This window comes from Dasypus novemcinctus, chromosome 8, assembly GCF_030445035.2.
Source record: "Dasypus novemcinctus isolate mDasNov1 chromosome 8, mDasNov1.1.hap2, whole genome shotgun sequence".
Lineage (NCBI taxonomy): Eukaryota > Metazoa > Chordata > Mammalia > Cingulata > Dasypodidae > Dasypus > Dasypus novemcinctus.
Window position 1 is genome coordinate 85,224,005 of NC_080680.1, and position 25,970 is coordinate 85,249,974.

The window sequence follows — 25,970 nt, forward strand, 5'->3', positions numbered from 1 at the left end:
TTCAGCCACCAATTACCATAAGGTTGACTTTTCCATTTTAAAATATTTCTAATGCTTGCCCAGAATCTATTAAAGAGTACTTCATTTTCTTTTTCCTGACACTATAGTTCAGAATAATTTCTCATTCGTTAGTCTGAAGGTTTGCAGCTTCCAGCTCCTTTTTTCATATTGCAGCCAGCAAAAATTGGTAGCCATGCCCACCTTTGCAACAGATAAGCTGAAGCTTATAAATATTCACTTGGACCAGTCTTGGCTCACTGAAATGAATTTCTGAAATCTTCCTGGCCCTTAGGAGAGAAGGGCATTGACTCCAGAACACTCATTTAAATGGCTTTCTTTGGCATAAATCTAGCAGAAAATCAAGAACAAACCACCTGCTGTGCATTCACTGCAAAACGGGAAACCCATTGTTATTAGATCCCTCTCTTACCAATTTGCACCAGGTAAATAGACCATATTGTCTAAAATCCTTCTGCCCCAGATGGTAGGAACTGTTCCCTAGAGTACTGAATAATATATATAAACTGCTTTTCAAAAAGAGCAACTTTACCACTTTGAATAGGCATGTTTGTTTTGAGAATCCACAATTAGGCTAGAGAGTCCATCTCTTAATTAAGTCTATGCATATTTCTCTCGATAAAATTTTTAATAAAACATTTTGCAGATACTGATGGACTTTTTTCCTCTTATAAATAAAAATAACTTTTTAGTGTATATACAGGTTCTTCCTTTTCTGTTTTTTGTTTGCTTATTTGCTTGTTTGTGGCCTTCTGCTTATGTCTTCTTGGTCTACCTGTATATAATGTTAGCAGACAGGAAGAATAAACAGTGGAGAACTTCAGAAGCAGCAGCTGTGGGCTTAAAATGGAAAGAGAACTGTGTTGGTTCCAAGTTGACATTGATGATACTTAAAATTTAGACTGAAAATCTTTGGCATCTCACTACCATCTCAGCAGTAATTTGGTAGAACTAAAAGATGCAAGAAGTCATTCTTATTTGTCCTGCAATCCCTGAACAATCTTTAAATGTTTCGTTTTTTAAGTCCTAGGCTATACTGCTGCACTAAGAAAGTAATATGAACCTGACTTATCCTTCCAAATATAACCGCCTATCCAACAGTTGTTTCCTTCAACAGAAATGACAAACGGAAAGAATTTCATATGTTTTTTTTTTTAGTTTTCCTTAAGCATTATCTGGAGGTAACATGTCAACCCTACCTACCCATTCCCTGCCCATTGTTAGCTTGTCAAATTAAAATTCTAATGCTTAAAGATTTCTAAAATTCTTACTCCCATCAATTGATTTAAATCCAGAACAGTGCTGTGAAAATTATGACCTTTCTAGAGGACAGTTTAGCCAGAGTAGAAGCAGGCCTATTAGGTGGCTTTTGTGAAAATCCAGGAAAGAAATGGTGCAAGCAATGGGAAAGGGAGAAATAGATGAATTTGAGGTATATTTTCCAGGTTGAATGAATGAATGAATGATCAATCAAAGCTCTCGCTTTACTGATACTAAAGACTTGGGTTAACTAAACCTTCACCCTCTCCAGCAGGAGTCCTACAGAGGTCTGGAGAGTGGCTTCCTCATCATCATCTTAACTTTCTCTATTGTTCTAAAGTTTTCAAACTCAGTGAAATTTACACTAATTTTGAACAGGAAGAAACCAAGGACAACTGAATTTGTGCCTTTCACAGCCCAACTTTAATTTCCAAGGAATTTTTAGAAAGTCAAGTTTTGGAGTTTTCCTCAGAATAGAAACAGAACTCTGAAATGTCCCATGTCAAATGAAATTCTTTACTCCCTGTTTTCTTAGAGGAATTTTCCCATCTGATTCTTTCTCATGTTCTCTGGTGCTCCAAAATCAATAACACAACATACAAGCTTAAACAGTCATGTCTCAGGTTTCCATCTTGACCACTGGCCAACCCCAAAGGCAGGTTCCAAGAGGCCCATTGACCAGGTGTTTCAATTTTCTCAAATCTTGAACTTATATATTAAAGTCGACTTTATTAGCACCCATGGGACACACTGATGGCTTCCTCTTTTAATCTACAGTATCCTTGAGCTATCTCCCAGCACTGTATTGAGGTAATTTTTGTGTGTGTGTGTGCCATACTTGTTTCAAACTCTTGAAACATGATAAAACATTAATTTGGTTTATCATACAATCCTGTTAAACCAAAAATTATAATGTGTCACTTAGGTACTCTAAGTGCAACTGAGTGTGTGCAGAGGAGGACTGGGCTGGGTTTACTCAAGCTGTACTCATATTTCAAATCTCAGACCTTCATTTGTAAAGTAGGGGGCACCGTGGATCAGGGGTGTCTGATGTGACTAGGCATCACAGTTCACCTGGGGAGCATTGCTGAAAAATAAACAAATAAACAAAAAGTCTTAAGGAGAAAAGGAACAAATTCTTGGGCTCACTCCAAAGCTGTTAATTCAGACACTCCAGAAGAGAGACCAAAAGAACCTGTGTATTTTAAGAGAGAAAATAATAATAATAATAATAATAATAATCCCCTCAGGGACTTCTGATGCCCAGGCAGCTTTGAGCACCACCAGAAAAGACCATTTGTAAGAGAGCTCTCTAGATAACCTTGGGCTGTTTAATGGCTCCAACCTACTGTTTTGTCATCTGTAAAGTAAGGTTGCTAATGGTACCAGCTGCCTTGGCTTTTCTAGGGGTTAAATGAGAGTGCACATAGAGGTCCTAGTGCAGTGCCTGGCTTGGCACAGACTTCACAACTGGGAGCTACTGGTATTCCTCCACTCAGTAAGGACCTTCTGATGCCTTCAATGTGCTAGGTCCCATTCCGGGACATGGGGAGGCAGTGGGAGGTTAAGACAAGGCTCCTGCCTTCACTGAGTACACAGTCGTATGGTCAAGATAGATTCTAAACAAACAAATAATAGAATTTTGGGTAGGTTTAAGTGTTATGATAATTTTTTTCAAAAGAGTAAAGAGAATCAAAACAGGTATTGGGAATAATATTTTAGCTAGGTTAGCTAGGAAATGCCTCTCTGATAAAGTGGCATTTGAATGAAAGCAGTATAGCAGGAAGAACTATGTGAAGGTTTATGGGAAAAGCATTCCAGGCAAAGGGTATAGTAAATGCAAAGGTCTTGAGGCAGAATTGACCTTGACGTGTTGAGGAATGCAAGAGAGCAGCAGTAAGAGTGAGGGTTAGGAAAGTGAGCAAGGGACTCAGCTTAAAGAAGCTGCTTAGGAAGCAACAAGTGCCTCAAGTTGACTTCCCTGTCTTCCTTCATTTAATTTCTTTAAATCACCTTACGGTTTGACGTGGAGGAAATTCAAACATAAGATTTAAGATCCTTTTCAACCCTGGGATTCTGTTATTGTGTAGTCAGAATGTTTGATTTTTTTTTCAAGTTTATTAACTGTAACGTCATTTCTTAAGTCCAAAATTCCAAAGTCAATACTGATAAAATTATCTCTCTTCCCCCACAGCTTGATATATGGTCCAAATCTAACTATCAGGTGTTCCAGAAGGTAAGTTTACTTTTTATGTCTCACTCAAGAAACATTAAGGGAAATATGAATGCTCTGTGGTATAAACATTGCTCTCAAATCATAAACCTTTTTAAAAAGTGAAAAAAAACTCAGACTCAAAAGACTGCTCACTGTATGGTTCTATTTATATGACGTTCTGAAAAAGACAAAACCTTAAAGACAAATAAGATCAGTAGTTGTCAGGGACTAGGAATGGGAGAGAGAATTAACTACAAAGGGGCACAAGGCAACTTGTTTGGGGTAATGGAAATATTTCTATATCTTAATTTTGATGGTGATTATGTAAGTATACATGTTTGTCAAAACTCATAGGACTATTTTCTTAAGAAGGGTGAATATTTATATAAATCATAATTCAATAAATCTGGCTTTAAAAAAAAAATGTGGGTGTTGGAGTTGCTGCAAGTACAACCCACAAGTTTTAAGACTTGCTATCTCAGAGCACTAGTGGTCTCTGCAGGCACTTTAGGGATAGGGTAAAGGGGTCCTGGTAGCTAGGCTGGCTCTGCCCTCACCCTTTTTCCATCCCTCACCCTTTTTCCACCCCTCACCCTACCCTCCATTCTAACTGTTGTCACTCTGGTGGTATCTTTTTTATGTATCAGGCTCCTCATAAAATACTGTTCAGGAAATGTTAGGAAAAATTGAAATTTGAGGAGAGAACATTAATTTCTTCCCTAGACTAGTTCAATGCCTATGGCTTATGAGGATTTCCACCACCCTGACAGTACAAGGGCCCCCTCCCCCACAGGCAAGGCAACAGCCAGTTTCCTTTTTTTATATCCTCTATATCTGCTTTTGTGCAGTGGTACAAATTATAAAGAGTTGGTTGAAATTTCATTGATTGCCTCATCAAGTTCAATAACCGTTATTTATGGAGCCCCTTTATTATGTGCCAGGCACTGTGCTAGGTGCTAGGGATACAGGTGAAAATAAGATAGACAAGGAAATGTAATATAGGAGTAAATACTTTAGATAATTCCAGGTTGTTGCTAGTGGACTGTGACTAAGAACGATAAGAGGAGCCTCTTTGACATTAGGGTAATCAGAAGGGGCCTCTGTAAGGCAAATGTAAACTGAGGCTGGCAGAGTGAGAAGGAGCCAGCCATATAAAATTCATGGAAAGAGATTCCCAGGTCATGGAAACAGTAGTCTAGAAACCTTATTTTGAGGAAGGACTTGGCATGTTGTAGGAACTGACAGAAGCAATGTGACTAGAGTATGCAGTGGGCAAGGATAGAATGAAGAGATAGTGGGAGGCAGAGTGCAGATCAGGTAGGTGCCTCTAAGCTCTGTTCAGTAATTTTGATATTCTTATCAGTTTAATGAGAAACCATTGAAGGGAGTGAAGCAGAGGATGGACATGAATTTAAAACTGGCTCAAGTTATTCCCACATTGAGTATTATGTGGTTGTGTCCAAGGCGTGCCAGGTAGTATAGAGAGCATAGGGCCTTTTTTTTTTAAGTGAAAGTCACATGACATAAAATTGACCATTTTAAAGTGAACAGTTTAGTGACATTTAGTATAGTCACAATGTTGGGCAAGTACCACCTCTATCTAGTTCCAAAACATTTTCATCATCACAAAAGGAAACCCAAAACATATTAAGCAGTGAATTTTTCTATCAAAGAAGCATATTAGGCTGGCCCTTTCTCTAATGGTGTTTAATTTATATCAATTTACATTTTTCCTTGAACTCCTTTACAGTTGCAAGGATAAGCAAAGGACAGGTGCCTATAGTTAGGGAAAATAGTCTGAGGCTAAAAACCACAAATTTAGGGAGCCTGTATAAGCATTAAAAATTCATGGTCTTATGACAGCTAAATGCAATGTGCTGCCATGGATTGGATCTTGAAACCGAAAGAGGGTATTGGTGGAAAAACTGGTAAAATCCAAATAAAACCTGGGATTTAGTTAATAGTAACAAATATATTCACTTCTTAGTTTTGATAAATATGCCCTGGTTAAGTTAAGATGTTAGCAGCAAGCAAAACTGGAAGTGGGATTGTTTTAGTTTGCTAAAAGCTGCCAGAAGCAATTTTTCAGAAATGGGTTGACTTTTACAATAGGGGTTTATCAGCTTGCAAGCTTACAGTTCCAGGGCTGAGAAAAGTGTCAAAGTGGGCATCAGGTGGTGCTCTCTCCCCAAAGACTTGAAAACCAGCTGCATGCAATCCTGGACATCTCTGTTAACAGGGAAGGCATGCACATGGCAGTGTCTGCCAGTCTCTGCCTTCTCCTCTGGTGCCATTGCTTTCAGCTTCTAGGTGCTTCAGCTTTCTCTTTCAGGTCCTGTGGCTTTCTGTCTGTGCTTCTATGGGTTCATCTCTAAGCTCCTGTGGCTCTCTCTCTACGTATTCATCCCGTTTTTAAAGGATTCCAGTAAGAATTAAGACCCACCCTGGGCCATGCCCTACTGAAGTAACCTAATCAAAGGTGCTTGACTGAAGTGATTTAATCAAAGGTTCCACCTAGGGTAGGTTCATAGTCACAGGAATGGATTGGCTCCAAGGACATGATCTTTTCTGGGGTCCACAAAAGCCTCAGGGATCTATAGAACTCTCTGTACTATCTTTGCGACTTTTCTGTAGATCTAAAACTATTCCAAAACAAAAGGTTTATTTTTAAAAAGAAAACCATGGTCCTAAATCTTCTAACACTTATTTACCCAGCTGAGCTGCCTAGAAACATAATGAAGAAAATAGCCTTCCTCCCTGCATCTAGACTAGAGTCTAAAGAAAGAAGTATGTAGTCACATATAGGTTTTAGTGCAGGAAACTACATTTTTAGTCTTAGCATTCCTATCTAAGAGACCATACCAGGGGTATTACTTGTTTAGCATGCATAAAGTTTTGGCCTTGAATGTTAACATTTTCCATGCTGACTGTTCTTGTCATTTTTTTTCCCCAAGCAGCTGGTTGAAAAGCATTCTAAGGAGAAAGAACACCCCTTATTATTTTTCTTAGTGAGGAACATTAAAACAGTTGCTGCTGCTGTCATTTAAAAAAAAAAATAGGTTCTTATCTTAGTGTCCTATGTGCTATTCAATGAGTTTACTTTTCCTGGCTCTATGAAAGGTGAATGATAGACTTTAGCAGAGCAGTAGTGAGCACTGCAGACCTATAACTTGGTATTTTAACAATGGGCCAGTTTTCATTCAGATAACCTTCTTTAGGGAGGTACCTGCACATGCTTGCCTTTGCATATATATATATTTAAACACTCTGTGTAGTATTAAGTATTTTTGAATGCAAGTGGAAAGTTTATTAGGAAGTTATAAAATGAGTAAAACACAAATTTGGTGAGACATAGATTTGGAGAGACAGTGCTGTATTTCTTATTTTATCTCCTCTATAAATAACCTGCCAAGCACTCTTTGTATTTGTTTAAAACTACAAACGCATGCTAAAACAGTGTTTAAAATTTGATATTAGTCTAGTTGGAGAGATTTAGGAGCACCTGTCAATTCTTTCCTTGTAGTTTATGTAATATATTTGAAGTAGTAACTCAAAGAACATAAATTGATGAATTCAAAGAAATAGGAAATTTTATCTCAACTGTTGAGTGGCAATACTATCTGTATTTGTGTAGACCTTTTTTTTGAGATTCCTTTGTCCTATTTTTAACTTGGTCATGACCTCTGATACTGACCTGGACTAGATTAAAGAACAACAATTTAGGGAGAGTTTAGAGTATCTTTGGAATTAGAATTTAAGGCAGATAACATGGAAATCCTTTTCTTTTTTTCAGAGGCAGGTAAGAAATAATGGATTAAAGAGTACTCTGTCTTTCCTACCAACATTTTCTTTTTGCTGTCAAATTAGGGAATATATTGAAAAATAAATAGTACAGAATTAAGCTTAATCCTTTATTGATAAAGCTTTTAACACTGTCACTTGGAAAGGTTTGGGATTTTGTGAAAAAGTCTATTTTCGTATCATCGTGTTTGCAGAAGATGTTGGTAGAAGACTACATAGAATGGAATAATGAGGGGGGAATGACTGTAATGTGCTTACTTCATTGTATTAATCTCAGTCATTGTTGGTGGTAGAGGGTAAACATTCCTGTTCCGTAGCCAGAATATGCACCAAAGGCTAAGCTGGGACCACTTTGTCCATTGAAGATTCTGAATGCCTGGTGCAATTTGTGGTATATATTTAGCATTTCAAACTCAAAATGCCAAAAGAGAAGGATGAAGTGGCAACATTTTTAAACTCTGCTCTTTAGTATCAGAGCACTATTTTCTTCCTGTCCACCCACTTACATTTGGGGCATCCTGATTGATATTTTTTATATAGCATTTCCCAAAAAGATATTGTTTTAGAGTACAGTGGTAAATATTCCCTGATTGCCATTATCTGCCTGCTTAGATAGTAGTTAAGCAGACTGGTCAGTTATCAGCATTATCCAGAAAAGCTCAACCCAAAGCAGTAGTATTAAATGCATTGGGAGGTTGCCACATTTGTGTGCAACTACACTGGGTTCCTAGTATTTTTAGCTTCTTGGAAGAACTTGAAGAAGGACAGAAAAGAGTAGGCAATGGTTCTGTTAGCTGGGCCTTGAAGATGGTGAAGATTTGACACAAGGTAGGCAGGTATGATTAGTGGGCCAACAAGAATAAGTTATGAAAACAATATATATCCTGAACATAGAATGTGGACCTAAATACCCAGAAGCTCCTCCATCAGTTAAATTTGTAGCAAAAATTAACATGGGGAAGCGGCTGTGGCTCAATCAGTTGGGCTCCATCTACCATATGGGAGGCTCTGGATTCACATCCTGGGGCCTCCTTGTGAAGGCAAAGCTGGCCCATGCACCGCAGAGAGCTGATGGCCCATGTGCCACGGAGAGCTGGTGCAGCAAGATGACACAACAAAAGGGAGACAAGCAGATACAGAAAAAATGCACAGCGAATGGACACAGAGAAGAGACAGCAAAAAGAAAAAGAAACAAGCCGCATTCATTCAAAAAAGGAATGAATGAATAAATAAATCTTTTTTTAAAAAATTAATATGAATGGAATAAATAATTCCAGTGGAATGGTGGGTGCACAGAGCATACCAGTGTTAGCAAAGTGGCAAAATTCACACAGTATTAAAGTTGTACTTCAAGAGCTAAGACGTTTAATGATATCCAAAGAAAATTTGAAGCTTCTACAACCACCAGAAGGACAAACATACATTTAATTTTAGTGGATCTCAAACTTGTCTTGAATCAACAACTTTCTACTCATGTTAATGTCTTGAGTAAGGATCACAATGCAAAATACCCACACATAAGGTAAAAGAATTCCAGCAAGTAAATATGACTTGGCCATTTGTAAGAATATTTTTAATATAGGTACACCCATTATGTTTAGGTAACAGGAGGAAAAGTCCAGCACAATTCTTTTTTCTCTTATCAAGGCACTGTCATTTAAGCATAAATCTGGAGTACTCAAAGTAGAATTCAGGTTTACAAGATGAAAGCATGGCAAGAAGGGTCTGTTTGCTGTGGAAGGATATGTGTGTCAGGACATTAATTTCAAGAAGAAAATAAATCGTCTGCTTTTTCTACTTGCTTAGTGAAAGCTGCAGTTTAAATTGTTTAAAGTAGGAGGTACAATGAATTTTGTTGAAAATCGTGTTTTAATTTTTGAAGCAGTGTAGGTGGTGACTACTAGTAGTATCAAAAATATGTTCAGGATTGTTTTGGTACCTTTATTTATCCTTTTTTTTTTTAATAGTTGGGGGGTCGTGTCGATAAATTTCTGTTAAAAACCTTTCCTATGTGTTACATGTAACACACATGATAAGTGTTTCTTTAAAGTCTTTGTTTAACAAACCATGCATTTAAATGTAAGTGAAACCAATAAAAAGGAAATAGGTATATGGATATGTGATTTTGAGATTAAAATTAGTCTTAAAATATATATGTGGAGAGTATCAGGGGTAGGGGTGTGGGGAAATGCATTGGGAGGTTATAGTGACAGGGAAAAGGAGTTTCTTTTTCATCAAAATGAGAGGATGTTTGAGCCAGACAACAGTTTCCAAATGTTTTATCATGGTAATAGATACTATAATTGGGCCCCGCCTCTGAGCTGGGAGTACTTGGCTACCAGCATCAGCCTGCATAGTCTCATTGGAGGATTTTTCTCTCTGCATTCTTCTAGGACTTTTTTTACATTCGTTAGGTGGTTGCAATTACTGTATAGTACTGTATGTGTTTTCCTGCCACAAGTAGCAGCAGTGACCACAGCCAAAAGAAGGCTTGCTAGGAAGGTGGGAAGCCATGAAGTCTTTCCCCTCAATATGACAAAGGAGGGAAGCGGAGAAGGGGGAACTGCTTTGCAGATCCAAGCCAAGCTTACAATTGCCTTTTTATTTCTGGAAAATAATATCAGGAGCTAAGAGAAAGAGAAAGGAAGCATAAACTGTCATTCTCCTCAGGCCAGTGCCTGACTCCCTGGGTTAAAAACAGATCACCCGAGGTCCTGTAGCAAATCCTGCCACATGAAGCTAAATTTGGCCTTCCTTTTGTCTACAAACGTTGACTTTATCAGCAACCCCTTTTCCCTCTTCCTCATTAAACCCTTACTCAAATGTGGGGAAGTGACTGAGGGCTGGGGGCATCTTGCTGTGGGTCCATGGCTGCTAACAGGTTCCCATCATTTTCTGTGATCCCCTGGAGGCTCTTTGCGCTTCATCCTAGGGCAAAGGAGCTTTTTATAGCCAGCAAGTTTCCAGCAGAGTAGATTCAGAGAATGGAACTTAGAAATAAGGGAGGACCATCTGAAAGGGCAGAATCACAAAGAGCCAGGAAAGGTTTCAAGTGTGTTCATATTTTTCTGACATTTAAACTCTGCAGGGGCAGTCACTGTTTTGATCTTTAACCCCCTTATTTCAACTCAGTGTGCATTTTCATCCACTAACTTAGGAAGAGTAAGAGCAAATCTGCAGCTACTTACTGTGTTAAATCTTGGCAGGGAGGCTGAAGAAAGAGGTGAAGTGTGTACAGCCCCAGGTAGACAGAAAGAGAATTGAGAGATAGTATCAGAGGGGCCAGTACATGCTTCACAGCCTTTTCACTCAGGGGTAAAGCACAGAAGTCACTGCCTGTGGATGCCCAACTCTCAGTCCACAGACAGTCATTTTCTACAAGCATCAGAGGGAAGTTTAACCCTTTCAGCCCTGAACCATCAGTACTTAACTGTGGAAATGTGGATTATCCAGTAGTGACTAGTATTCTGGGCAGTTTGCCACTGCTTCTTCATTCCTGTATTCATTCATTTATCCATTCATTCATTTATGCCTCGATAAAAAGACTGGTCCCCATTTGGGGCTGACTTTATCGAGGTAGGGTCACCAGGCACATTTCAAAAGAACAGATGGCTCAGCCCTAGAAGACTCAGTTCTCTGGAATTTTGGTGCATGGTAGGTATTAGTTTAGTGGATTTATTGAGTACATAGCAGAAATACTATCTAAATGGTATTTGTCAGGCCTAATGTGTTGCTAATTCCAGGTCCCAGGAAAGAGAAAGGTCCCAATATGAGGATGGTTCCCAAAGGATGGGAACTATCATCCTCTTTTGGAATAAGGCATGCCATATATGTTTTTGAGTAAATGTACCTGGTGTATCACTAGAGAGGTTCAATAAATAATCCTTAGGGAAGCAGACTTGGCCCAGTGGTTAGGGCATCTGTCCACCACATGGGAGGTCCGCAGTTCAAACCCCGGGCCTCCTTGACCCATGTGGTGCTGGCCCATGCACAGTGCTGATGCACTTAAGGAGTGCCGTGCCACGCAGGGGTGTCCCCGTGTAGGGTAGCCCCACACGCAAGGAGTGCACCCCGTAAGGAGAGCTGCCCAGCGTGAAAGAAAGTTCATCCTGCCCAGGAATGGCACCGCACACACAGAGAACTGACACAACAAGATGACGCAACAACAAGAAACACAGATTCCCATGCCGCTGACAACAACAGAAGTGGACAAAGAAGAACACACAACAAATAGACACAGAGAACAGACAAACTAGGGTGGGGAGGGGGGGAGGGAGAGAAATAATAAACAAACAAATAAATAATCCTTAAATTATTTGAAATCTCATGCTCTATGATACCTAAAATTTCTTCCTACCAGCCTCATATACACTTTTTTTTAAAAGCCACAGATGAAGACCTATAAGAGGCTGTGTAAGTTGTGGTGAAGGTTTTGAGACCTCATGCCAAATCTCAGTCCTTTCCCCTTTTCAGTGCCCTGCTTAGGTGAGGCTGTCAGCAGAGGCCCCCACATCTAGAACAGGATTCAGCAGCCTAATGAGCACCTCTAAAAGGCAGTTTCTTCTATACTATGGGAGGACCTCTGTTTTTTTCAAATCATGTCTCTCTGACACTGTCCATTTTTCTTAAATGCTAGTTAGTGTTTTCCAATGAGGAGAATTTATTTTATTGCCTGAATATTGGGGTATTTGCATCTTGATCCTATGCATTCTGTTCCTGTAGCACAAGTGTGTTTTGGTAGTCCCAAACAGATTAAACCCGGGGAACAATTTTCACCAGTACAGGGCAAGTGTGCAGTTTAATGTATAAAATATATTTCTTTTTGTATATTCTAACCAAGTGATGGTGTGGTATGAATGCATGCATGAGCCAAATATTGGACTGTTGATGAGGTTTAGGGGAGGAGAGGTGATAGACAATTCCAGGGTCATCCCGAAGGGCAGCCCTTTTCTAAGCTGACAGCTGGACTGTATTGACCAGGCTGGATAAGCAGAAGGAAAATAGGAATGGACATTGTTATGCGTCAGCCCAGAGGGCCCTGGGAACTGAGAATGGCAGGGAGATGGGATCATTATACTCACCCGACAGTTTAAAAGCCTTTTATCACCACCTTTTCTGTTAATGGGTATGCTTGAATATTCCAAGCATCTAAACCCAGAATAGATCTGATCATTTATTTTTCTCTTTTGATACTCTTAATACCTTCCTCTCCAAGGTTCCCTTAACCACTATTGAGTGTGGCAATGACTGGGAGCCTTATTAGGGTACACTCACATATGACCAGTTTTATGTTTAAAATGGAACCAGGAAAGCCCAGCCCATCCTGCTCACTTTCTTAGGGCATAATGAAATGCCTTGGAAGTGGTTTGTGGTTTTCTGCCATTAGAGGAGTCAGAGAGTAGTCATTTTTCATTTCTATAGCTTATTTCTTCCTGAAAGGTTTGACAGGACCCAATAAACTCCAGGTCAGAATCCAACAACTGCTTCTGGGAAGACCATCCTCCTTACCATTCCCCAAACCTCAGTCCTAGTTAACCTAACAGTGTATGTTCATGTGGATGCACATGCACATCCCAGCTCTGCAGGAGAACTACTCAGAACCATGCTGATCTGCTCCACCATGAATTCAAGCTCATTCCTTTCTCTCTGAAACCCTGGCTAACCTTCCATCACAGTCCCTACAGTGATTATTCAGGAGAGAGGCAATGTAACATAGTGGTTGAGTCATTCTGCTGTGTTTTCATATCCCAGCTCCACCACTTACTCCCTCTGTGACCTTGGGCAAGTGTACCTATCGTGCCTCAAATTGTGAGGGTTAAATGAGTCCATCAGTATAAAGTATATAAGTATTTTCTCTTCTTTTTTTAAGATTTATTTATTTCTACACTCCCCCTACCCCCACCCCACCCCCGGTGTCTGCTCTCTGTGCCCATTCACTGTGTGTCCTTCTGTGTCTGCTTGTATTCTCATTAGGCACCTCCAGCAACCGATCCTGGGACCTTCCAGAGTGGGGGAGAGGTGATCATTCTCTTGCGCCACCTCAGCTCCCTGTTCTGCTACATCTCTTATTGTCTGCCCTCTGTGTCTCTTTGTTGCATCATCTTGCTGCGCCAGCTCTCTGTGTCAGCCGGCATTCCTGCACGGGGCAGTATTCCTGCATGGGGCGGCACTCCATATGGGCCAGCTCACCTTCACCAGGAGGTCCTGGGTATCAAACCCTGGACCTCCTATTTGGCAGACTGAAGCCCAACTGCTTGAGCCACAACCGTTTCCCAAATATTTTCTCTTGCTAGAATTTTCTATTCTCTTTCACCTCACAAGGCTCCCTTCCATCACCTCACTCTTTGGATGATCTCAATGTACTTTTATATGCATGTCCAGAAATTTTTCTGCACATCCCCCATTCTGTCATCCTTCCCTCTGAGAGGTTCTCTTCTTTTGTAATCTTTGTAATAATGCATATTACATTCTTCTGACCAAGGAACCCCTCTGGGATTTTGCTCAGTTATCCCTTCTCACTTGCAAGATCATTTCTTCCTTTTCCATTGTTCACATATTCCCAGAATTTCACAAATGCGTTCTTTGACTACAGTTACCATCTCTCTTTCTTTCTATACTTATCAATCTTTTCAAAAGAATCATCTGCTTTTATTTCTCACCTCTCAGAGCTCTTCAGTCCATTGCAGCCTAGAGTATGTCCCCACTATGCCTTCTAAGATGCCCTCTTAAAAGTACTGAAGAGCCTCATGGCCATCTCATCCAACACACCCCCCCCTTTTCCTTTTGCTTTCCTCCCTTCTGCACATCCTCCTCCCACCTCCTGTCTTTATTTAAAGGCCCTGTCTTTGGCCCTTTGCTTTTTCTCCTGCCAACTCCAGGCTGTTGATAGTAGCTTCCTGGAATTGGTATTGAAGAAAATTCTGAGGATTCAGTGGAAAAGAATGTCTGGTGTTTTAGTCAGCCAAAGGGGTGCTAATGCAAAATACCAGAAATCTGTTGGCTTTTAGAAAGGGTATTTATTTGGTGTAGAAGCTTACAGTTACCAGGCCAAAAAGCATAAGTTACTTCCCTAACCAAAGTCTGTTGCCACGTGTTGGAGCAAGATGGCTGCTGACATCTGCCAAGAGTTCAGGCTTCTTGGGTTTCTCTCTTCCCAGGTCTCCATTTCTCTCTGGGCTTAACTTCTGTACTCTCGCCACAAAGCCAGCTGTAGACTCTCAGGTGACCAGCTCTGTCTCTCTCCTGGGGCTCGATTTTCTCCAGGCTCAGCTGCACTGCTCTGTGAACTTACTTCCCGGGCTCCAGCTGAAAACTCCAACCTCCCTTCTCCGCTGTGCAGTTTCTCTGTGAGTCCCTCCCCACCAAGGGGGCAGGACTCAAAGTCCTACTGACATGGCCCAATCAAAGCTTTAGTCATTATTTAATCAAGTAAAAGTAAAACTTCTGAATCCAATACACTCTAATATACCCAGAGGAAAAGACCAATTTACAATCATAATCCATTATTTCTTTTTGGAATTCATCAATAATATCAAACTGCTGCATCTGGCTACACAATTTATATCCATCCTGGGTTGGGGCAGAGGAAAGTGGCAACCCAGTATTTGCCATTCTTGTCCTGTGCTCAGTCCTCCCATAACTGGTGATCATGTTTTCCAGAGATTCTTAGTTGTTATGTCAGGCATTCTGAATTATTTGACACCTGAGATCCTTAGAGAGAGGGGAAATGAGTATAGGAGAACAGTGTCATGGAAGCCAATAGAAGAGCAAGTTTTAACAAGGAAGAAATTACCTTTTAGAAGAGCTTCTCTAAGGCTGCTAAGCAGAAGACCTAGGTATTTCTGTCTGTGTGTGTGTGTGTCAGAGTCAGACCTTGCTTGTCTGTTTTCTCCTGAGCATTGGGTGTTCTGTGTTCTCTAGGAGACCATATATACCTCGAGTGCTACCATGCTGTCTGTTTCTTTGCACACTGTCCCCCAGCAGATTCAGCCTAGGAGATTAGTGACTGCCTTGGTCCTGATGATTAAAGAATAATCCACAAACACTTTGGTGAACTTTTAGTTTGTGACCTACTCAACTTCTCTGAAACACATGTCACTGGTGACCCTACTTCTCTCCTTAGAAAGCTCTCCCCCCTCACCTTTGGTGAGATTTTCTCCTGTGGTTCTCTTACCTTGATGGCCTCTCCTTCTCAGTATCTTTTCTGTTGCCTCTTTGTGGGCTCTGCTCAGTGGATTTCTGTACAATGTGGTTAAGAGCACAGGCTCTGGAATTAGGTCTGAATTTGCGTCCAAGCCCCACTGAGGTGTAGCCATGTGACCTTGGGCCAGGAATTTAAGCCCTCTATAAGCTCCAGTTTCCTTATCCATAAAGCGGGGGGAGGGGTAGAGGGGGTGGAGGGATGGATTAAAAAAAACCTACTTCATAGAGCTGTTGAGAGGCTTTAGCATGATAATGCTTGTAAAGTGCCCTAGTACTGCATTTGCCCATAGCAATTGCTCAGTAAATGTTAACTGCTCTTATCATTTCTGCCAGGAGTCAGGGGGTGGGAGGGAAGGACAGCAGGGAGAAAGCATGGGAGCAAGACAGAATTCAGAGCCCGGGGCCATCTGTATGTATGGTCCATTTTCTTTTTTTTTTTTTCCCCTCCCCTCCCGTGGTTGTCTGTTCTCTGTGTCTATTTTGCTGCATCTTGTTTCTTTGTCTGCTTCTGCTGTCGTCAGCAGCACAGGAAGTGTGGGCAGCGCCATTCCTGGGCAGGCTGCACCTTCTTTCACGCTGGGCAGCTCTTCTTACGGGGCACACTCCTTGCGCGTGGGCTCCCCTACGCGGGGGACACCCCTGCGTGGCAGGGCACTCCTTGCGCGCATCAGCACTGTACACGGGCCAGCTCCACATGGGTCAAGGAGGCCCGGGGTTTGAACCGCGGACCTCCCATGTGGTAGATGGACACCCTAACCACTGGGCCAAGTCCGTTTCCCATGGTCCATTTTCAGTTAGGTATTTTTTGTAGTTAACCAAAAACCAGCTGCCCTGACAAACCCAGGTACTCGTGCTGAAGCATCATCTATCTTCCCTTTTCTCTAGGCATATTATCTCCTCTCCTTAAAAGAGATCACCTGAAGAATATGGAAAAAGGCACCCAAGATTATAGCCACATAGCCGTGTCCTTTGGGCAGCCCTGACACGCACAATTCCAGGGCATGGAACAGTCCCTTGTGTTCTGAGAAGGCTAGTGCCATCTCTGGTGATCCTGGAAGTCACCATAGATAGCGTGTTCCATCCTGATTTCCCATCTCCCTAGGCAGAGCAGTGACTAGACAGAAGGTGCCCAGCACTGTGTAGCAGAACTGCTAAGAATGCCCAGGTCTGTTGCCTCGATTTCGATAAAGAAGGAGGTGGGATTGTCTGTATTTTCTTGGCAGCCCAGATGTCTTTGGATATGTTTCTCTAACCGCAAGGCTGTTCCTGCAGAATATAACATCACTTCATATGGGTATAGAACAATTCAGGTATCTTTGGGCTTGGACTTTTCTTGGCAGCCAGCAACAGAATCTGGCATTTTACCATCTGGAAAGCATTGAACTTTTGTTGTTGTTGTTTCTTCTAAATGAAGAGCCTTAATTCCTTAATCCTGATAAATGTCAAGGACCTTTTGTATGCATCTCCTCTTGGCTGTGCACAAGGTCTTTGGCAGAATCCTAAGACTGATGTGGCTTGCCTTCCACAGCTCATACCCTTCATAACCCTGGAAAATTCCCTCATATTTACCCTGAGATTTCTCTTCTTATCCAAACCCTCTCCTCCTCAGCAGTGCCCAATTATCTCAGCTTTTTCCACCCTCCAGCCTTTTTTCACCCTGTTCCACTCCCCAGACTGCCCAAAACTAAGACTCTTAACTAAGTGGGACCCAGGGCAGAGCCACTCTTTTTTTTTTTTTTTCAGGTTTAACAAACTTGTTTTGGGGTGGGGGGGGCGGTGAGTAAAATATATACATAACACAGAATTTCCCATCTTAACCATTTAAGTGTACATTTCAAAAGAATTAATTACAATCACAACGTTTTGCTACCATCACCACAGAGCCACAAAGTCACATTTTTTTAGCACTCTTCCCAACTTAGAGGCCCTATGGTAGGGCTCAGGGAGGACAGAAGTGAGCCAGGTGTAGCCTTCATCCTCAAAGAACACACAACCCAGAGGGGAAGAGGGCATTTGGTCACAGATAATGGCAGGTGCAGGGACTGGGGTATCCAGAGGGTGCAGTTGGAAGGACAAGCAAGGGGCCTTCCACCTAGCCCTGGTGACAGGTGGAAGAGGGAAGACCCCTGAGCTGAAGTCTTGAAGAGTGAGAAGAGCTAGACTGGGGAAGAACACTCTCAGCAGTGGAACCACTTTAGCAAAGGCACAGAGTCAGAAAAGTGTATCTGGGAGGAGGAATTCCTAAAGCAGACCAGTATTGCTGGAACATAAGTAGGGGCAAAAGGGAAACAGACAAGACTGGGACCCAGATCCTCAGGGATCTCATATGCCATACAAATGCACTTGAAAAGATCCTGTAGATGGCTGCCGAGTGACCTGGGAGGTTTTTCCACCTCTGGAGGCCTTCTACAATGAATCTGCAACTGAGTCTAGGGAGTTGGGAGAGGGGGGGTTCCCCTCCTGGTGTCAGTGACATCTTAGCTGGGACTTTAAAGAGAGTAGGGTTGTGTTTTAGTTTGCCCAAGGGCTGCCCATACAAAGTACCAGAAATGTGTTGGCTTTTATAAAGGATATTTATTTTGGGGAAAAGCTCACAGTTCCAAGGCCATGAAAAGTCCAATTCCAGGCTCTCTAAGAGGTGCTTTGTCATCATAGTCAGCTGCACATATTGAAGGAAGATGGAGGGCATTCTCTGCCTGGTCTCTACTACCCCCACCCACCGCAGGCTTCCTTTCAGGCTCAGCTGCTCCGCTTTCCTCCCTATTTCTACTGCAAGTTGGCATAGGGCTTGTTTCTTTCCAGGCCTCCTAGATCACTCTCAGCTGTTTCAGCTGTAAGCTATTAGGCATATAGCAGGTCTCCCCTTAAGTTGCTCTGTGGTCCCAGCATCTTGGAGCTTCATACTTAAGAAACAATCTTCTCTCACAAGGCAGGGTCAAACATGGCAATTCCTTTTTGCTCCTCTATCTATGTGAGTTTATATCAGACCCAGCAAGGGGGTGGGGACTCAACCTGAGTCACTGCTTACTGATGTAGTCCAATAAAAAGCCCTACAGCAATCTTATCAGATAATCTAATCAAAGGCCCCTCAACTGAATAATGCAATCAAAGGGTATTGCACCAGAGGAATAGATTAGCTTACAAGCATAATCTTTCTCTTTTTTGGAGTCATAAAATAATCTCAAACTGCCACAAATTGGAACCCCCAAACCAAACAAAAATTCATCTATTGAGGCCCTGATAAGTCCCAGAGGCTTTAAGTATGTTATATACATGGTTTCATTCTTTCTTAGCCCCAAAGCTAAGAACAGTATGACCAGGGATTTCAGGCCAGATGGAGCTGCTGTGCCTCTTTTCACCTCACCAGTTTCAACACACAGACAGCTCTGCCTCTGGTCCCTTCTCAGAGCAGCATTTCCTGGCTCTGATAGACAGTTTTAAGTCCTTTGCAGCTCTTGCAAATGGTTCCTTCATCAAGTAGAGAAGGAAATATTGATCTCATCTAAGTAATCCTAGTCCCCATGGACTTCAGGGCTTCCTTCTTGGGCTCTAAGTCTGCTTAACCTGTAGCACACAAATCCAGGATAGAGATTAGAGACCAAAACTGCATAATAAAAAATAAATCCCCTGCTTCCATTCTACTGTACTTTTATCCCCAATCTAGAAGTTAGTTTATGTGGAACCCTGTCCACCCCAGCCCCCAGTGTACCTTTCAGGGCTGACTTTCAAAGCATTTCAATTTTGGAATAATAATGAGTCCTTTTTTCATCGAATGAGACTGTTTTCTGGGACTATTTTAAATAGTCTTCTTAAAACTAGTACACCTCCTCAGAGCAATATTACTGGCAAGGATTGCTATCTCTTTAAAAATTCAGGGGAACAGGTGTAGCTCAGTGGTTGAACAACTGCTTTCCATGTACAAGGTCCTGGGTTCAATCCCCAGTACCTCCTAAAAAAAAAAAATTCAGTACGCTAGCTTCACATTTTTGACTGCAGGGTCTACAAAGAATTTTCTCCTTCCAAGAAATTCTTAGTGTCCTCTTCTTAAGGATGGTTCTCCCTAAGAGTTGGCAAAACTCCTAATAGAGACCCAAACTCTTAGGCTACTCTCCTTATACAACATTAAAATACATCCACCCAATGAAAATAAATTTTAATTTCTTTTTGTGAGGAGACAGCATGAGGTACAACCCAATAGCAAATGCTTGGCTTTGCTCCCTGTTAGCTTGTGCTTCAGCATTTCATTGAAATCCATTGAGATGAGGAGTGGTAGCACAGATTTCCAACTTGAAGAACAGTGCTGTACTGATGGTCTCCCTGGTTCTGAGCCCAATTCTGCAAACTCTTTTTAACTCTCTCTGGCAAAGCAAGCCAGATGGCCCAGAAACCTAGGAATGCATAAGGGTGTTGTCAGAGCAGCAGGTGGACTCCTGGAGTGGGGCAGAAATTTGGCGCCCTCTGCTGCCTGCTGGGATCAGCCTGTCCTTTTTAAAAGAACAAAAGGCTTTAATTTCACCCCTGAAGTACAGACAGGTAGAGTTGTGGATTGAGTTTGTCATACCTACAAAGCATGGTATGTAGGCTGGTGTGGATAGTAAATCCTGGGGCAATTTAAGCCCTACAGCATCCACTTAATACCTAAGACCTAGATGGGACCTGAGGGATCACAGGGCACTGATCCTAGCCTTGTGCTCTCTTACTGGGGAGCAGTGGGGGAGTAATGAGGCCAAGGTCACCCAGATAATTAATGACTAATCCAGGATAGAGCATATCCTTGTCTCCTGACTGTTCAGGGTCCCTTCTCTATATCCCTTTATGCTGCCATTTTGTTCAATTAAATGCAGGTCTGATAGAATCTTCTTTTCATATCGTGTGGAAGCAGGTATGAGCTGGAGGGAAGCCAGAATCTGGGTCTCAACTAGGCCTCTCTTTTAAATAAGCAATTTCTAAACACTTGTATACTTAACTTTTCCTATTTATTAATCTTGTGGGGCATACTTGTAATAGTCAGAAGCCCCAGCTCTCCTCACTTAGCAGGGGAGTCCTTGAACTTTGTGCTGTATGCGCTCAGGTAATGTACCTCAATGCCATTAGTCCAATACATTAGGAAAGAGCATCAGGTAATTGCTGGAGCAGATTTTCAAGCTCAATTCATGCCCCCCAGCACTGCTCATCTACAGTTCTGCCCTCTGGTGGTTTGCAGAAGGTAGTGGCCTGGTAGTGAGGCCAGCTATTCAGTGGTTCCTAAGATACGGCACATCAGAATCACCTGGGGAGCCCTTTTTTTTTTTTTCTTTAGTTAAGCAATGACTTAACTAAGTCAAAGACAAACTTAAAAGGCTGTGGATGATACATATTTCCAATTGGTGGGGAGAACTCTCTTTGTCTTGTAATATCGAGCCAATCAGTGAATTCAGTTCTCAGTCAGAATCAGATGGAATTTAGCATCCTTATCCTTTCTGTTCCTCTCAAGATGCTTTCGAACAGCAACAGCTTTCTTAATTAGATGGTAAAGATCCTCAGGAAGATCAGGAGCAAGTCCTTTGGACTTAAGAATTCTCAAGATTTTATTGCCTGTCACAAAACATACTTGTGCAATGCCATATGAGTCTCTTAGGATCACACCTGGAAAAGTAATCATATTTTATAACTCTCTACACCAGATACACAAGTGAATGTAATACCAAGGCTCAGATCAAATCACTTTCCAAATTTCCCATCTGTAAAATAGGGTTTACTTCCATACATCATAAAAACCAACATGAGAGAGGGGAGCTTTTGATCAACACAGGTCCTGGTCCCCAGCCAATGCCTACCTTCTCAGAAACTCAAGGGCAGTTCCCGGCCACCTGCCTCTGGAGTCAGAGCTGCCCTCCTCTGAACTGCATTGAAAGCTCTCCACTCTGGCTAGAAAGATGCACATAGGCAAGAATGATGCTTTCAAGATCCCTTGAAGACAAGGCATAGACCACCAAGAAACCCAAGGACCCCTGTTTAAGAATCCCTGGCAAAAACTGTAAGGTTTTTTTATTTTAATCAACTCAAGTATCCCAACATGTATTCAGAAAATTCTGAGTAAAAGAGTAGAGAAGAAAGTACACAATCAACCCTGGAACAGTGAGCAGAAGTCTTGCTTTGTAAGGGTCATGGATTTTTGTCATTTTTCTTGTCTTGGGCTGGTGCCTGCTTTTGTTATTTTCTCAACTTTGTCCCTTCAAGGAGCTCAGTAGATCCTTCTTAAAAGAAGAAGTTGCTAGAGAATGATAGTTTTTCTTCCCTCCCTATGTCTCACTGATCCTCTGCATGTCACCACTGTCTTTTGTTCTTCTTTTAACACCTAAAGAATAAGTCTGGCTACCATAAAACATGGGCTCAGGGAGGTTTGACCTTAACAGAAAATAGTCTTGCTGGAATTAAACCTATTACAGCTGGGCAGAGGCCAAGTGTGGAAGAAGAGTTTAGGCTTCATATGCCAAATCCATCCTTGTTACAATAGGATTTCCCCAATACCCTCTCTACCCTCTCCCCCTTTTTTGGTACTGTACTTTTGATTCCCCTTGATTAATATATGTGAACTCTTGACTAAATGCTGTTTGCTTTTATTTGTCCTATTTTCCCCATCGCTGTACAAGGTAGGGAGACTCATTCCATCTGGAGATCTTCCTGGAGATTTCACCTGTGTCTCTTTCAGGCACTGTTCAGGGTAGGTGTCTGGGACATGGCAGTGAGCAAGACAGACTGGAATTTCAATAGGGAGTTAGAGGGAAAGTTGTGTAAATGATGAGGACTGGGGCATTACGAGACTTGGAATTTAGTCCCAGCTCCATCCTTAGAGTGGTGGGTTCCATTACTTTCTGGGGAAGAGATGGCGAAGATATACCACCTTGCCGTGCCCCGTGCTCCCTGTGTCCACCCTAAAGGCCTGGAGTGAAGAGCCCACCGTGCTCAGGGCTTCAAGTCTGAGCACTTAGGCTTACATGTCTAGGTTTGTACTTATGCTCTACTACTTAATAGCTACTTGGTTTGAGCAAGTTACTTAGCCTCCCTGTGTCTTAGATTCCTAACTTGTAAATGGAAATTAGAATAGTGCCTCCATCATAGGTTGTTGTGTAGATTAAGTGAGAGAAAAATAGTGATGGCTAATATTTAGTTTATGCCTGCTGTTTGTCTGACACTGTTTTATGTGCATTGATCCTTGCCCAAGGTCACACAGCTCATACATGACAGGCAGCATTCAAATCCCTGCATTCTGGCTCCAAAGCCTGTGCTCCTCACCAGGCTGTGTTTGTAACCAGCTCTGCACTCTTAGCCTGGCCGGGTGTGTACACCTGCACATGGTGTGAGCACTTGCACAGGGTAAGTGTTCAGTAAATGTTAACTTTGTTGCTATTAATATTATTGCCCACAGTTCCACTTTTGATTTAGGTAAAATGACTGGCACTCTCACTTGTGACCTCTGAAGTACCCTCTAGCTCTCAGATTTCGGGAGTTAAGATTGTCAGAAGCTCCTTGCACACAATATGGCAGAGGAACTCTGAGGAGACTTGTTTTGACTGGCATCTTTTCTTCTTCTCCAGTGTGTTGAGTGGCAGCTGTTTCAAGGTCTCTTGAAAGATTCCTTTTTTCCCTCCCTGATCTGTAGTTCTCACATCAGTTTGGGGTTGTTGAAGATTTTGCTCCACTTCTTTGAGCTGAGGGACAGGAAATTTTGGCAAACCCTGGATGGTGGAGTAGGAGAAAACTCTGAAAGTAAGGTTAATAAGGTAAAATGGATCTGTTGAAGGGGTGATGGAGCTGTCAGTCCCTACTCAAAATAAATCACCATGATCCAGCCATGAGATGGGGGAAAACACACTCCAAACTAAACTGGAACATTTGCAGTTTTTCTTCGCCCTGATGTGATGGGGAATGTCTACACAAAACCTTAATTTTTAGGATGTGCCCCCTGTTTTTGCCCCCCTTGCTGGTTGCATCCGCAGTCATTTTCCTTTACGATCTGCTTTGCTGCCGTTCCCTATGTCACTTGGTTTATTGTTACTTTCATGTCTTCTCCCTCCCTTTCCTTGGATTTGCCATCTAGCCATCTACTTTGATCTTTATACAAGCTTTTTTTTTTTTCAAGCCAGCCTTCACTAGTGGGATGAATCGCCTCCCTTTCTTTGGGAGCATTAGTGCCCTTCCTCTACCTCCTCTGCAGGGGAGGGCGGCTTTTATCTCCCAGTGGAATCTCATTAGCTTCACATTATAATGGCACCAGAACCTCTGCTGGCACAGAGTCGATTTAAATTAGTTAATAGCCTTTTTTTTCCTGCCCCGGGCCTGTTTTTTCTGTACATCTTGGATGCTGAGCGAAAAAACTTTGTTGTTGAAAAGTATAAAACAAAAAAATATTGAAGGTGGAATGCTTTGACAAAAAGGAAAATCACTGTAGATGAATTTCCCCTGCACTCAACAACCATGCCTTACCTGGTACTTTTGGGTTCAGCCAAGGGAATGCAAAAGCCAGCAATATGGGCATTTGGAAGGAAAGAAGGAATATAGGGAAAAAATAGCAAATTAGTCAGCTTTGTTTCCTCCTATTAAAATATTTCTGTAATTGGTGATGGGAAGTTGAAGAAATTAAATGATCACGTCAGGACTAGGAAGGGAAAAAATGCCACCATTTAGCAATTAAAGAGACTGCTTTGTACTGAAGCCTTTGAAAAAGATGTTAAATTTGGCCAGATTGCCAGCCAGTAATGGAAAAACTAATTAGGTGCCCTGCCTATGAGCCAGAGCTTTGGTGTGTGGCGCTAGCCATATTTGGAAGATGGCATTTTCTAGTTAATTCAGTGTATTCTGCTCTGGAGAAGCCTGTTATACAGCAACCACATTTGCAAATCTCCAAAACTGCAACTTACATCTGGACTAGCTTACTGAAGATATCACAGTGCCTTGGAGGTGGGGGGCAGAGTGATGCCTGAGGCACCCACAGGTGCAAACCTGGGAAAGATGGGTGGAGTCTGTTAGGAGGGATGTTAGCAACTGTGCTTCACCAGCTGGGCATTTTCCTTACCTCTAAGGGTCTCCATTTCCTCTTCTATGAAATGAAAATAAGGATAGTACCCATCTCACAGAATTAGTGGAGATTAATTGAGAAGGGGCACATAAGGACTTTGGTACATAATAAGCTTTCATTAATAGTAGTTTTTATAAATTAACAAAGTAATCCTGTGGTCCTGAAAAAGCACCTTTTAGAAATAAGTAGAACCAAAAAAAGTTTTTTTTAAAAGAAAAAAAAATGACAACCCCACAACTCATTCCACAATACCCATTTTTCAAATATTTCATCTTGAAATTTGGATGATTCCATTAATTTTGATTCTTAAAACAGATAAACTGTCTTTATGATTTGTACTCCTTTGTTTTGTGCCCCAGGAATCAAATGCTTGCCATTTTCCAGGCCTCTTTCCTATCGTGCCACTCAAAAATATGATCCTCTAATCAGAGGCATAGCCATTCTAGAAGTCTGTGAAAAAAGCAAAATCTCAAGCCCCATCCCAGACCTACTTAATCAGAATTTGCTTGTTAACAAGATCCCTACGTGATTTGTATACACTTTAACGTTTGCATTTCTTATGCGCATAAGAATATCTGCATAAAAACATCTGGGGGAACTTGTGAAATTACAGTTCCTGGGCCCAACACCAGAGGTTCTGATTCTAGGTCTACAGTGGGGCCCAAGAACTCCAATTTCTAACATATCTTGGTTGATGCCAGTGCTGCTGGTACATGGGCCTTATTTTGAGTAACATCATCCTAGAGGGAAATTTCCTTTGCCACAGCCACAACTTAAGTGTGCTTCTACTTAAGGGAATCACAGACCTAGCAAACTTCATGGGAAGTAAACACCTAAGAAGAATGTATTAGTCTCAATAGGAGGTGTAATGCTGTAGTAACATATAAACTTCAAAGTATAGTAATTTAACACAACAAAAGTTTATTTCTTACTCATACTACACATCCGTGTTGAGTTGTCAGAGGACTATGCTCAGGGACCCAAGTTTAACAGAGGCTCCACCAGCTTATGACTGTACATTCTCAGTATATACCACCCAAGGTAGCCACAGCTGGGGAAGAGAGAGTGCATGGAGAACTCACACTTCCTCTTCATTGTCTCCAAATGGAAGTAACACATGCCACTTCCACTAGTAGCTCATAGCCTATTGGCTAAAATTAGCCACATGGCCCAAACTAACCATGAGCATGCCTGGAAAGTCTTCCCATGTGTCCAGGAAGGAAAGGAGAACCAGACAGAGTGAGCCACTAGTAGTTTCTACCACACAGTAAAAGTCTAATATTCCCTGGCATGTTAGAAGTAAGCCAGGGTCCAGAGTCTTCAGCTCCTGTCTCCCTACTTAATTCCCTTTTCTTAATCCTACACACCTAAGCTGACCCAGCCTCCCTAGAGTTCTCAGGGACAGGATGGATCATT

At 41.8% G+C, this 25,970-nt stretch overlaps 1 protein-coding gene across 1 annotated transcript in view; it reads left to right on the top strand.

Annotated features, from left to right (window-relative positions):
• Nucleotides 1-25,970, top strand: part of MED27 (mediator complex subunit 27) — a 262,494-nt gene that overhangs the window by 229,162 nt on the left and 7,362 nt on the right. Inside the window, exon 6 of the mRNA XM_004468043.3 lies at nt 3,473-3,514. Coding sequence (XP_004468100.1) covers nt 3,473-3,514 — 42 coding nt within the window. The remainder of the gene's footprint in view (nt 1-3,472; nt 3,515-25,970) is intronic.